The 12,381-nt window shown below is 31.8% G+C and overlaps 1 protein-coding gene across 2 annotated transcripts; it reads left to right on the top strand.

Annotated features, from left to right (window-relative positions):
• The first annotated feature begins 3,368 nt into the window (after positions 1 to 3,368).
• Positions 3,369 to 9,699, top strand: LOC100803420 (serine/threonine-protein phosphatase PP1). Of its 2 annotated transcripts, none has more exons than XM_003536194.5 (4): positions 3,369 to 4,067; positions 5,781 to 6,340; positions 6,422 to 6,643; positions 7,214 to 7,654. In XM_003536194.5, the coding sequence occupies exons 1-4, from the start codon at positions 3,893 to 3,895 to the stop codon at positions 7,244 to 7,246; spliced, it is 990 nt and encodes a 329-aa protein (XP_003536242.1). In that variant the 5' UTR covers positions 3,369 to 3,892; the 3' UTR covers positions 7,247 to 7,654. The 2 variants fall into 2 exon arrangements, with proteins under 2 accessions (XP_003536242.1, XP_014618754.1); XM_014763268.3 differs by lacking the exon at positions 7,214 to 7,654 and adding an exon at positions 9,369 to 9,699 and having other exon boundaries at positions 3,387 to 4,067.
• The last annotated feature ends 2,682 nt before the right edge of the window (positions 9,700 to 12,381 follow it).

Raw genomic sequence — 12,381 nt, 5'->3', positions numbered from 1 at the left:
GCCTGTCAGTCAACTCCTATTGGGCCAATTCTAATCCACTTAAACGAAGAAACCACTTAAACCAAACCAACCAAACAAATAAGGGCTTTTCTAGGTGCACCAGACATATTGTTTGTGCACCCAGCATTAAAACAAAATTCCAAAAATGCTCTTAAAGGTTTTTTGTTTTTACGGATTACATGATCTGTAAGTGTTTTTTTTTAAAAAATAAAATTAAAAAATGTTTTTTAATTTATTAATAAATTATTTTTTAATAGTAAATATTTTTTTTATTTATAAAAAGTATATGAATTAAATAATTCGTATGAGTTATATCAAAATTAATTGTCATAAAATTTATTATTTAAATTTACATGTGCATTAAATATACATTAAAAATTTTAGTTATATATAGCAACATTATTTATTTTATAATATAATTGGTCTATTAGCTTAGTTGGTTAGAGTATCATGCTAATAACCTAAAAGTCATAGGTTTGACTCTGCTTAGGCCATTAATTTTAAATTAATTCATAAAACATATTTTTGAATTTACTTTTTTTAAAAAAAACATTTACGGATTAGCTTTGTTGATCCGTAAGACTTACGGATTGAGCTCATATGAATCGATCCACAACCCTTTTATGAAAGGACAAAATGAGAAGATCGTGAAATTGCTGCTACGTGGCAATGCCCAACAAATAATTCTTGGTCCAACAAGTGCTATATCCACAATGGCCCCAGGAAACTTTTCCATGAAACTAAAATATATTGAAATAGTATTTTTATTTTATTTGTAATAATCGAAAACATATACCAAAAAATTATAACTTACACATTTTGTTCCGCTGTTACCGTTATATTACCTTGGTAAAAATATCATCTTTGATAAAAAAAATAATGGTTTATAGAACTAAATATAAAATTTGTTTCTAAAATATTATATTTGTTTAAGAATCAATGCTATCAGTGAACTGAAACATAGCCTATTCAAAATCAGGATTTCGAATCTGAGTGTCTAAGAATGTTGTTGCTTTAAAAATTTTGAAGTTTGTCATCCATAATGATAATATTGGACTCATCTCAAATTAGTCAAGCATCTAATGTAGTAATTCAAATATCAGTGATATTAGGGTGGACAAAATACATATAGTATGGATACAAATAAGTCAGTGGTGCCAGTAAAACTGAATTTGATCTTGTTAAGCAACATAAAAATATGATTAAAAGAAATAATCTTACTAAAAGTGACAACTAGATTTTCCAACAAAGATTAGTCATTAACCCAATGATAATTTTAAAAGAAAAATACAGATTGTATCAATATACTGCTCTACAAAATAATTCATCAGAAGAGTTTTGGTTAGTATATTCACAAACTGAGTTTCTTTCATTTCGAAGGAACTACCATAATGCCACAACTTATCATGGCAAGTTGACTTGTGAGCCAAATGATCAATGCAATCTGTCAATCCCACTAGCATCACATAAGTAAAGAATAAATACACCAAAAACTTCTCCCAGATCACCTCTTTAGTTGAGCAATCATACTCCAATTTTAAAATATTTTCTTATAAATATATAGATAAATATAAATTATCTTGATTTATACATAATTTTTTAAACTTATTTAACCGTCAATGATATAAAATATCATTAATAATTATATTTTTAATTTTTATTTATCAATCAAATTATTTATTTAAATATTTTTAAAATATTTATAAACGCGTGCATTGCGCAGGTATATGTCTAGTTTACCTAATGTCCCGAGCTTGACCTTATATATCCAAAACCCATTTGATGTTGCATTCGTTATTCCAATTCAGAAGAATAGAATATAGACATCAGCAAAAATTAATTAATAGGTGCAAGGTGCATTCCGGTTAACTGATGATATGCCTCGATCTTATTCTTTCATAGCAAAAGCATGAGTTATCAAAGCAGTAAATTGATCTAAAACTTACGAAATTGTGCAGAAGTATTAATTATATGGGATGAAGTAACACATGCATTATGCACATATTGAGACGCAGAGAATGAATTCTAGCAAGTTTTAACCTTTTAGTTTTAGGCAACATATTTGTAATTAAGTGGATAATCACATTATTAAGAGTAATGCATCAAAATTTTGAATTTTTTTTAGGAATATTCATTTTGAAAGTCATTAAAACAAGTGTGGCATTCAGCCACGGAAAAACGGTCATTCAGAAGAGAAAATGTATATTAGTATCGTATAATTTTTTTTATATGACCAAGAGAAAGGAAGGAAGAGAAAAGAGATATAAGAATAGATGACAAGAGGTAAAAAGATAGAAAAAGTAAGTTTAGTCTTTACACATTATTTGCGTAAGCAAAAATAAGCATATCAACCCCCTCTCGTCTAGTATATGGCAGGTCAACAGCGGAGTAAATCGAGTTGATCTATTTTTTCACCCTTACTAAAAATCTCATAGTACGATAGAAAATACTTTTTTTTTTTTTTTTTTTTTTACCAAAGTTACTAAACAAATAGCCTAAAAAAAATACTCGTTATCATGTTTACCACTTTATCAAATATTCCTTCAAGTTTACTTTATGTCATTATTCTTTAGGTTCGTTTAACCTAATTTAACCCTACTAAAAAGTTCGTTTCAAATGACAATCACAATACAAACTCCAAACTTGGTTCAATATTCCAAAAACGATGCCCACAGCCCAGCCCACGATTCCTGGCAACCAAGATGTTCTTCTTTTGATAAAGTAATCTTTCAATTTGATTGCAAAATTTGAGAATAGCTAAATCAAATATAAAAAAAATATGTAAATAAACACCTAGTTTACAAAACTTACATACGCCAAACAAAAATTATTTATATTAGTATTAGTATATATAAATTAGTCAATATCTATTGCTGTCTCTATCCTCAATGTCAGTATAAATATAATCCATTTACAGAGGAATCTCGGTAAAAGAACAAAAATTATGTATATACGTACTTGATTTTGTAATTACTTAATTTTATCAGTTGATTAAAAATAACATTATTTTAGTATATAAAGACGGTAAACAAAATTGAATCTATTACCTTTAGGTCATATCATATGTGACTAATTAACATCAGGGGGATCGAGAGTACATACCAAATAAGTATTTTGACATAATTTAGTTTATATCTAAAGAAAAAATTTAAACTTAAACCACTTAAATAAAAAATACAAATTATTATCAATTATGTAATGATATTATTTGGACCTAAATTCCTCACTACCTGACCCTAGTGGCTGATTATAAGTAACTTCCAGTCTCATATAATATACCTTATTAAATTGATTATGACACCATCAATGATGCGCGGTGGCTTGTTACTTATTTAACTTGTTGACAAATACGGCCAATAGATTGGTGCTTGCAGACTAGTGGCGGGTAGTGTTTCCATCACACTGTGATGATTAAGCAATTGGCTTGTTTAGTTTAGTGAGGAGGAACAACCTATTGGCAAATCTATGTATGCAGATTCAAACCGCGTCATCTTCCCATGTATATATTTATTACTATGTCTCTAAGTTTAATTTCATAGTTCCTGCTGGGACCTCAACGCACTCACTCACCACACCCCCACTTTATTCTTCTCTCTACGCGTTCGAATATGTTCTTCTTCACTTTCCACTTTTCAACTCCCTCCACTCCTTTCCTTCCTAGACACAAAACTCAAAACAAATAAACAAAAGGGTCTTCTCTTCTTGTTTGAATTTGACTTAAAGCCACTTACTTGTCTTCTTTATTCTCTATTTTTGTTTTCAACATGATCATTGCCGATATATAGACAACATCAGACTGCTGTTATTATCTTGGCTACCTACTACTACTGCCTCTTTTCCTTTCACTTTGTTGTTTGTTTGTTATCTTGACTTTTGAAACCTCAGACTGAGAATGGAACGTGGGGTTATTGATAATATCATCAATAGGCTTCTCCAAGTGAGAGGCAGACCAGGGAAGCAGGTGCAACTTTCTGAGGCTGAGATCAAGCAGCTTTGTCTTGTCTCCAGGGATATATTTATGAGGCAGCCCAACCTCTTGGAACTCGAGGCACCAATTAAGATATGTGGTATTGTTTTTGCCCTCCCTCAATCAATCACGTGTTTCTATTTCTTAGTCAATTTAATTATTGCATAATCATGTGAGTTTTGTGATGACTTTTACCGAGTGGCTTTTTGCATGTGTGAATTATTGTGTGTCTGACTAAAACACAAGTTAAGGCTATAGGATAATTCTTTTTGTACAAAACGTTATGGTCTAAAGTTGTTTTAGATTATAGGATAAGGGGAAGTTATTATAATTGAATTGGAGATCAAATTTGCAACAACTTGGGAAGCTGTCTTTTTCTTTTCTTATGTTGGTAAGGTTGCGCAAAGTGTGATCCATAGCTTACCTCACTTGGAAGGATAAAGCTTTGTTGTTCCATAGCCTTCCTCACTTAGTAGGATATAGTTTTGTGTTGCATATGTCTTGCCCTTCCTAGAACCCAAAATTTGTGTTTATTTGAATTAGAATATTTATAACTTGCTATGAGCTCTAGAATTACGAGTTTTTTTTATTAGATTCAATAAATTGCATTTTATATTATCATATTGAAGTAAAAGAGGTCATTCCTCTTTGAAAGAGAAGAGCTCATGTTAAATTCTGTTTTTTGGAATGTTAAAGTTTCTCTTCTTATTCTGTTCTCATGATTGTTTCATAGAAGTACGCTCAATTCAGCTTTATCTTAGTAAATTTCCCTTTTCTTTCTCATTATCTTAGTAACCTTGAAAATTTTGAATGACTTAGAAGTCTAATTGCACCTGGTCCCTTGAAATAGTTATTGCTTTCTCTCGAGGTTTGATGCCTAAGAAAAATAAAAACATGAATTTTCTTTTGCCAAGGGTTATTGTTTCTTTATGAAGAAAAATTTAAGTAGTCTACCCAGTAGTTAAATTACTGAAACAAGTTCCAGAAGTAGTCTAAATTGTTAAACGCAGATAGGACCTTTAAATTTGCTTTTAAGCACTAATAAGTTTTGTCAGTTTGAGTGAAATTACTATTATCATTTTTTTGGACATTGTTTGCATGATTTTCTCCATATTTCATTCTTCATTCTCAGCTTCTCGTTTCAACTTTCTAGTTTCCAGTAATATATTTCTGGTTTCATAAAAATTTTGTTGATGGGGTCTCAATTAATGATTTTATTCCAATTCATTCCAATCGATTATTGATTTTCAACAGTGTCTTAAGTTTAAATCTCTTGAGGTGCATTATATGTAACAACAAATTGTCTATCTCATGTGCCAATAACTTCACAGCCCCGTGTGCATAAGCTTAAGTTTTATGCTTTCCAAATTCTCAAGTATTAAGCTTAATGGCAGAAGCTTTTCCCAGTTTATGGCCTCCTGATGTCTTCATCAAACTGTTAAAACAGATAGTGACAGGATTTGCATTATAAATAAACTGTATTTCTGCTAAGAAATTGAAACTAAAACACTGTTTTATTGAATCGACTAACTGAAAACACTCCTCTGCCTCCTACCTCTTTCCTCTCAATTCCACCTTATATCCACTCCCTAACCAACTTAAATTTTAGAACCAGTTGACACTGTCAAGTGAGTGAAAGTTACTCCAAAGACAATTCTATCTGTTTTGCAGAATTATATAACTGAATATCTAAATTTGGAGTTTGGTCTAAACTTCTAGGCAACTATTTTCTTGTCCAGACTGAAATTTATATTATGTTATTTAAGATTGGAAGTTGGAATTAACATTTTGTTTCATTTTTCTATGTTACCAGGAGATATCCACGGTCAATATTCCGACCTTCTGCGACTTTTTGAGTATGGTGGATTGCCTCCTCGTTATAACTACTTATTTTTAGGGGACTATGTTGATCGTGGGAAGCAAAGTTTGGAGACAATATGTCTCCTTCTGTCTTATAAAATAAAATATCCCAACAACTTTTTCCTTCTGAGGGGAAACCATGAATGTGCTTCTATAAACCGCATTTACGGATTTTATGATGAGTGTAAACGAAGGTACAATGTGAGGCTTTGGAAAGTGTTCACAGAGTGTTTCAACTGCTTGCCAGTGGCAGCTCTAATTGATGAAAAGATACTTTGTATGCATGGTGGACTCTCTCCTGAGTTACACAATTTAAATCAGATAAAGGGTTTGCCACGTCCTATTGAAGTACCTGAAACTGGTCTACTATGTGATCTCCTTTGGTCTGATCCTAGTAGTGACATTCGGGGTTGGGGAGAAAATGAACGCGGAGTTTCCTATACTTTTGGTGCTGACAGGGTGACAGAATTCCTTCAGAAGCATGATCTTGATTTGATTTGCAGGGCGCATCAGGTTTCATAGTCCTTTTAAATATGTGATTGTAATGGCTAGGAATCAAAATGTACAATGTTCTGATTATATTGGGTGTTACAGGTTGTAGAAGACGGATATGAATTCTTTGCTAACAGACAACTTGTAACTATCTTCTCGGCACCTAATTACTGTGGAGAGTTTGACAATGCTGGTGCTATGATGACTGTTGATGAGACACTTGTGTGCTCTTTTCAAATATTGAAGCCAGTAGAAAATAAAAAGCCTAGTAAGTTTGGCTTTGGGAGCACAACTACAGTTAAGCAGAGTACAACAAAAGCCAAGGTATTTTGATTCCTTGAATCCATTCCAGAGCTTGCAACTATTCAACAAAAATGCTAAAATTAATAATGTAACATAAGTTGATTTGAGCTTGAACTATTGATACATGTTGAAAACCTTAAGGAAATAGTTAAAACATGAACTTGAGTATATCAAGTACAGGTATAAAACAAGATTCTTAAGAGGGTGGCATAACAATGAAGTTTTCTTGTGAGTTGTAGCGGGTAATCATAAGTTCCAGCAGTTATATACCTTTAAGGTTATGGTGGGAGCTTCATGCACCAATGCACCTTTTTATAAGTTTTTTCAAAGGACTAGTTTGAATATTTTAAGTCAATAGTTGATGAGGTGTTAGTGTTGGTCACAGACTCAGTTTCTGTAGCTCATTGTGTGTTGCACTCAGATTATATAGTATGCTATTCTAGAATCTATTAACTGCTAAACTTATTTGAAACTTATCAAGATTTTTCTATTTTATTCTTTGTCTAGCTGAATCCAAGAACATGTCCTTCTCCATTAACATTGCACTATATGTTCTGAAATGTTTAAAATCTTTCTTTTGTTCCCCACCAGTTCCAGCAATCATTTTTTGGTGCTAAAGCATGACCTGATGAGCGCGAGTACAATTAGTAAATGTTTGGTGCATAGCCAAAGTTGACTTGGAAGAAGTGTTATCAGTGTTCGCTTCAATGTGAAGGAACAATACAATTATCGATACAACCCAAGAGCTATGAGGAATACTGGATATTATCTCCGCTTTACCTTTTAGGGATAGCTGAATGCTTCTGTCTTCTGCTGGCATAGTTGTCCCTTATACAATATTGCCAAATACAAATGGAGGACTGAGGGGTTAGTTTTCTTCTCCTTCAGTCCTCCTATATTCTCTTTGTCGATCTTCCTTTGTATTATAGTGAATTAACGCATCACACCTTTGAATGTCATTTGGAAGTTATTTCACTATTGTGAATGTTGTCACTTGGTTGGTTAGAATATATATGTTCTACATACCTTACATATATAGGCCAATTTTTTATCTTGGATTTTTTCCTTTGGTGACCTGAAGTACTATATATCCGATGAAAATAATGAGATGACGTGATAAGATTGGCTAAATGACATGCTAAAAATTAGGAAATGATATTTTCCAAGTATTATAGCAGCATAAATCATTCTATTCTTATTTAGCTATATATGTGGATCAGCTAGATGATGAATTTGTAGATAACATTAGGTTATACTTGTGATAAGTTGTTTTCTCAGTTTGTTGTAAACTGATGCAAAACCATCATATTAGAGGCTTCTTGTAGGTCGCATAATACACATAGAGACACTGATAGCATAGTTATGAGTGTTTAGTAATCCTGGGACAATTATATGATGTGTTCTATATATAACAGATGTGTGTATTTCTATATATAGTATGCGTGACAGATTTCTGATTTGTTGTGTTAAATTGTTGAAGTTTGTTTGAACTTTGAAGGAGAGTAGTCTTGATAGTGTCTTTTACTATATGTATTAAGTCCGAAATTCTTTCAATTAAATCTTTTAGTTTGTGTGTTCAAACTCGAGTCTATTGTTAACTCGTTAGCAAGTATATCAATTTATCACAAGTAGTAAAGTAAAACGGAAGTCCGAGTATGAGTCCACATAGACTACTTGGATTTGTTGCAAACCCAATTTTTAAACCATTAGAAGGGGTAAAAGAGATAAAAAGTTGTAAGTGGGAAATTAGAGGACAAAACTAAAAGATAAGAAAACAAGAAAAATAAACAATAACTTGAAAGTGAAGGATGAATCCAGAATGCAAATGTGTTGGGACCTAGCATGTCAGTTTGCATCCGCATCTACTATGATACCCTATCTTTGGTTCCCGCAGAGCTTAATTTATCTATTTCCTCTCCCAAATTATTCCTTTGCAAAAATAAAATAATAAATCGCATTAAGATTAAAGATGCATGAAATAGGCTAAACAAGCATCACTCTATTCCTAGCAATGATTTCATTTAGATGTCATTTTCCTATTTCCTTAGAACATAACTATTTTTTAATGCATTACTTATTAAACAATGCATGAGTATGGATGATCAGACCATAATCAGCAACAATAGAAGCACAGAAAAAAAAAAAAATTGGAATTGCATTAAATAGATGATAAGGAGAAAGATTACATTACAAGAGTATTGGCTATTAGGCTCCCAACAAGGGGGTTTAACCTCGCATTGCCAGATCCTTTACACTTTAGGGGTTGACGTGGATGAAAGAAGAAAAAAGATGGATAAAGGAAGAGTAGGGGATAATGATATATAAAGAGGGTTTCTGCTATTTGAGATACTCAAGCAAGATGTATTCATTATAAAGAGCTCTCAGTTTCGTGTGCCTCCCTCCTTTGCTCTACTCCTTCTATAACATAAGATAACTTAAAATTCATACAACCTTGTGCTAAGCTGGCCTTCTTGGCTTAATGAGTATGGCACTGAGCATGCGCTTAACGCATGAGATTCGCGCAAAGCGCCTTTGGGTTTCTTAGTGAGTCTTCTTCGCGCTAAGTTTGTGCTTGACCCAATCTTAAACTTTTTTTCCTCAAAATAATTTTCTTCTTTTAAATCCTACTAGTCAAAAATTAAAATATATTAAAATTCTCATTATTTTATTAAAAACAACAATAAAATAAAAAAATTTTAATTATTCTTAGTTAAAATTGACTATCAATTAAATTCAATTTTTCCAGTTATCATTTATCATTATCAACGAGGATGGACTCAAGAGTTGGGGGATTGAAGAAACAAGGGCAGCATGTTTGCAAGATTAATGATGAGACAAGCAAATCCAATTCTAACCTCAAATGCAGTCTTTATTGAAGGTCCAAAGATTAGAATTGTTTATCTCGTGATCCACATCTCGTGGATGTTCACTCAATCAATTATGAAGATGAATCTTCAGAAATGTTTAAGATTCTGAAACTGCCTAATTATGATGAGAATGATCCCATTTGATGGTTGGCCAGGACTGAGAAATTATTTTGAAATCCAAAGTACTAAACTAGAACTGAAAGTGTCGTTGGTTTATGTGGTTCATATATTTGAGGAAGAGGATGCCCAAGAAGGTATGCTTGTCTATCAAAATAGTTATCGTTTCCATGAAAAAAATAGTTATTATTTATTGTCATAGTCAAATTAAAAAACAAATGTTATACTTATACAGTGAAGGTAACATAACTTTGGTTATGACAAAAGATAAATATATTAAGAGAAAATCAATTTAACAATAAGTGAGATATAAGATAAATATATTTTAAATAAAAAAAAACTATATGTTAGGCCATTTTTACTGGCATATTTTTTTTTTTGTCAATATGTGAGAATATTTTGCTTTATATAAACTAATAACATTTTTTTGTTGATAGGTCTAAAATTTGAGTTTTAATTACTCTTAGAGCAAGCCTTGTGTTAAAATAAATAAATAAAATTTATCTATTGTAACTTAATAATAAAAAATACAGTTTTGTAAGAGAGATACATTATCCATGATAAACAATCCGTATGGTGCTTTAATTGAATGGCGAGTTCACGTGGTGTGCTACGTTACGTTGGACCCATTAATTAGACTAGCTGGTATAGTTGTGCTATGATCAATGAGTCTACATCACATGAACTTGTAATCCGTTGTTTAACAAAAAATTAAAAATAAAATACTTGTATGAAGGTGATCCTGCTTGTCAGACTAGCTAGTTGACTCAGAGTCAACTATCAAAACAACCTTCTATCGATCAGTAAGTTGTTTCAAAATATAGCCAAATTGTTTCAAATTCCTTTTAAATATGCGATTGTAATAGCTAGGAATTAAAATTTACAATTTGTTTATTATACTCCATGTTACAAGTTGTGGAAGACGGATATGAATTCTTTGATAAGAGACAACTTATAACTATCTTTATGGCTTCTAACAATTACAAACGAGAGTTTGACAATGCTGCTTCTATGATGATTGATACCCTTGTGTGCTATTTTCAAATATTAAAGCCTCTAGATAAAATGCCTCATAAGTTTGACTTTGGGTGCACAACTACAGTCTAGCATATAGCACTCCAACAAAAGGCAAGATATTTTGATTCCTTGAATCCATTCCCAGAGCTTGCAACTATTAAACCCAAATGCTAACATTAATGTAGCAAAAAATGATAAAATTATCAAAAAGAAAATCCTAATGTTGGGACTTAAACTATTGATACATGCTGAAAATCAAAGACTTAAAACAGGACTCTAAGTAATATCAAGTGCGAGTATAGAACGAGATTCTTAAAGGGGTGGCATAACAATAAAGTTTTCTTGTGAGTTTTAGCGTGTAATCATAGTGAACAGCCTTCCTGCTTGCTTGGATTAGGTTTTCTCCATCGAACCCTCCCTAGAACCCCACAATGGTGGGAGCTTCATGCACCAATGCACCTTTTTATAAGTTTTGTCAAAGAAGGACTAGTCTGAACATTTTAGGACATTTAATCGGTGAGGTGTTAGTCCTAGCAAGTCACAAACTCATAGTGTCTGCAGCTCATTCAATTTTTCACCGAGATTCTTTTTGAACATTCTATATTTCATAAGCAACTCAATAACAAATATCCAACCTATCCATATTGTTTTTATCAGATCCAACCTATCCGTATACATGAGGAGATATATCGTGAAAAAGACATTTTTATAAAAGACTAAAACAAATAAATTTTACTTTTTTTACAATCACACATAAGAGATCAAGACTAAAAGCTTTTTTTTTAAAAAAAAATCATGTGATCAATTAAAAAAATTACATAAGTTTTTAAAAAACAAACCTAACTTATATGTTTAATCTTGACATTTATTTTAAGATTTAAAAGATTAAATATCTTAAATAAAATTTTAAGTTCAAGTTTTATATAAAAAAATACAAGTAAGAAGTAAAATTCTATTAAAATTAATCAATATAAAAATTATTCATTAACAAAACTAGTAAATATTTACCGGTTTACATCAATAACATAATAAAAAATGTAAATATCCCAAGAGGCAATTGAAAGGATTAAGCAAGCATAATTCTTAAATGAATATACATCATAATAAAATAATTATAAGCAATAACGCGTTAACAACCCTAATAGGAGACAAAATAATACTCATGGAGTCATATTCCTATCCAACATAAGGGTGACGACAAACAGAAAAGCATCCTCCTAACCTTGACAAATGACAATGTTATGTAGTTGCACTTCATTGTATAAGGTGGGCCTAACATGATGGGTATACACATTACCCAAAGGGAAACAGCGTGGAACGATGCTAATTGAAGGCCAATTGGGAAGGAAATCTGGTCCTTAACAACATGACAATATTAATAAGACTCGCACGTAAGAGTGAGGACATTGGCCAAATCCAAATTACATGAATTGGTTGGTATCGATATGTTTGGATTTTGGTTAATTTGGTCAGTTGACTTTGACAATTGCCATTCCACCCTTGTCCCGTAATCTCTTCGATCCCTTCGCCTTTGGGGCTTCCTTTTATTTATTTTGTTTTCAGGCTTCACTTACAGCGACGGGTTGAATTATACGACCTATTTCGGTTGCATAGCAACTTCCTATTGATGTGACTAATGACACATCGTTTGAGGCATTGGACATTTCTAATTCCATATTTTTATACCAAAAATATCTCCTCTTTCGGATTATCTATGTTCAAAATTAAAAAAATAAACAATAAAGCTTTGAAAGGGAA

Source organism: Glycine max, chromosome 10 (genome assembly GCF_000004515.6).
Source record: "Glycine max cultivar Williams 82 chromosome 10, Glycine_max_v4.0, whole genome shotgun sequence".
Taxonomy (NCBI): Eukaryota; Viridiplantae; Streptophyta; class Magnoliopsida; order Fabales; family Fabaceae; genus Glycine; species Glycine max.
This window is presented reverse-complemented; position numbering and strand designations above follow the sequence as displayed.

Bases quoted from the DNA above. Each gene is read 5' to 3' on its own strand.
- LOC100803420 (XM_014763268.3), top strand. From the start codon at position 3,893: ATGGAACGTGGGGTTATTGATAATATCATCAATAGGCTTCTCCAAGTG. The intron at 4,068-5,780 runs GTATTGTTTTTG...CTATGTTACCAG, and splicing joins GGCACCAATTAAGATATGTG to GAGATATCCACGGTCAATAT. The intron at 6,644-9,368 runs GTATTTTGATTC...CAATTTTTCCAG, and splicing joins AGAGTACAACAAAAGCCAAG to TTATCATTTATCATTATCAA.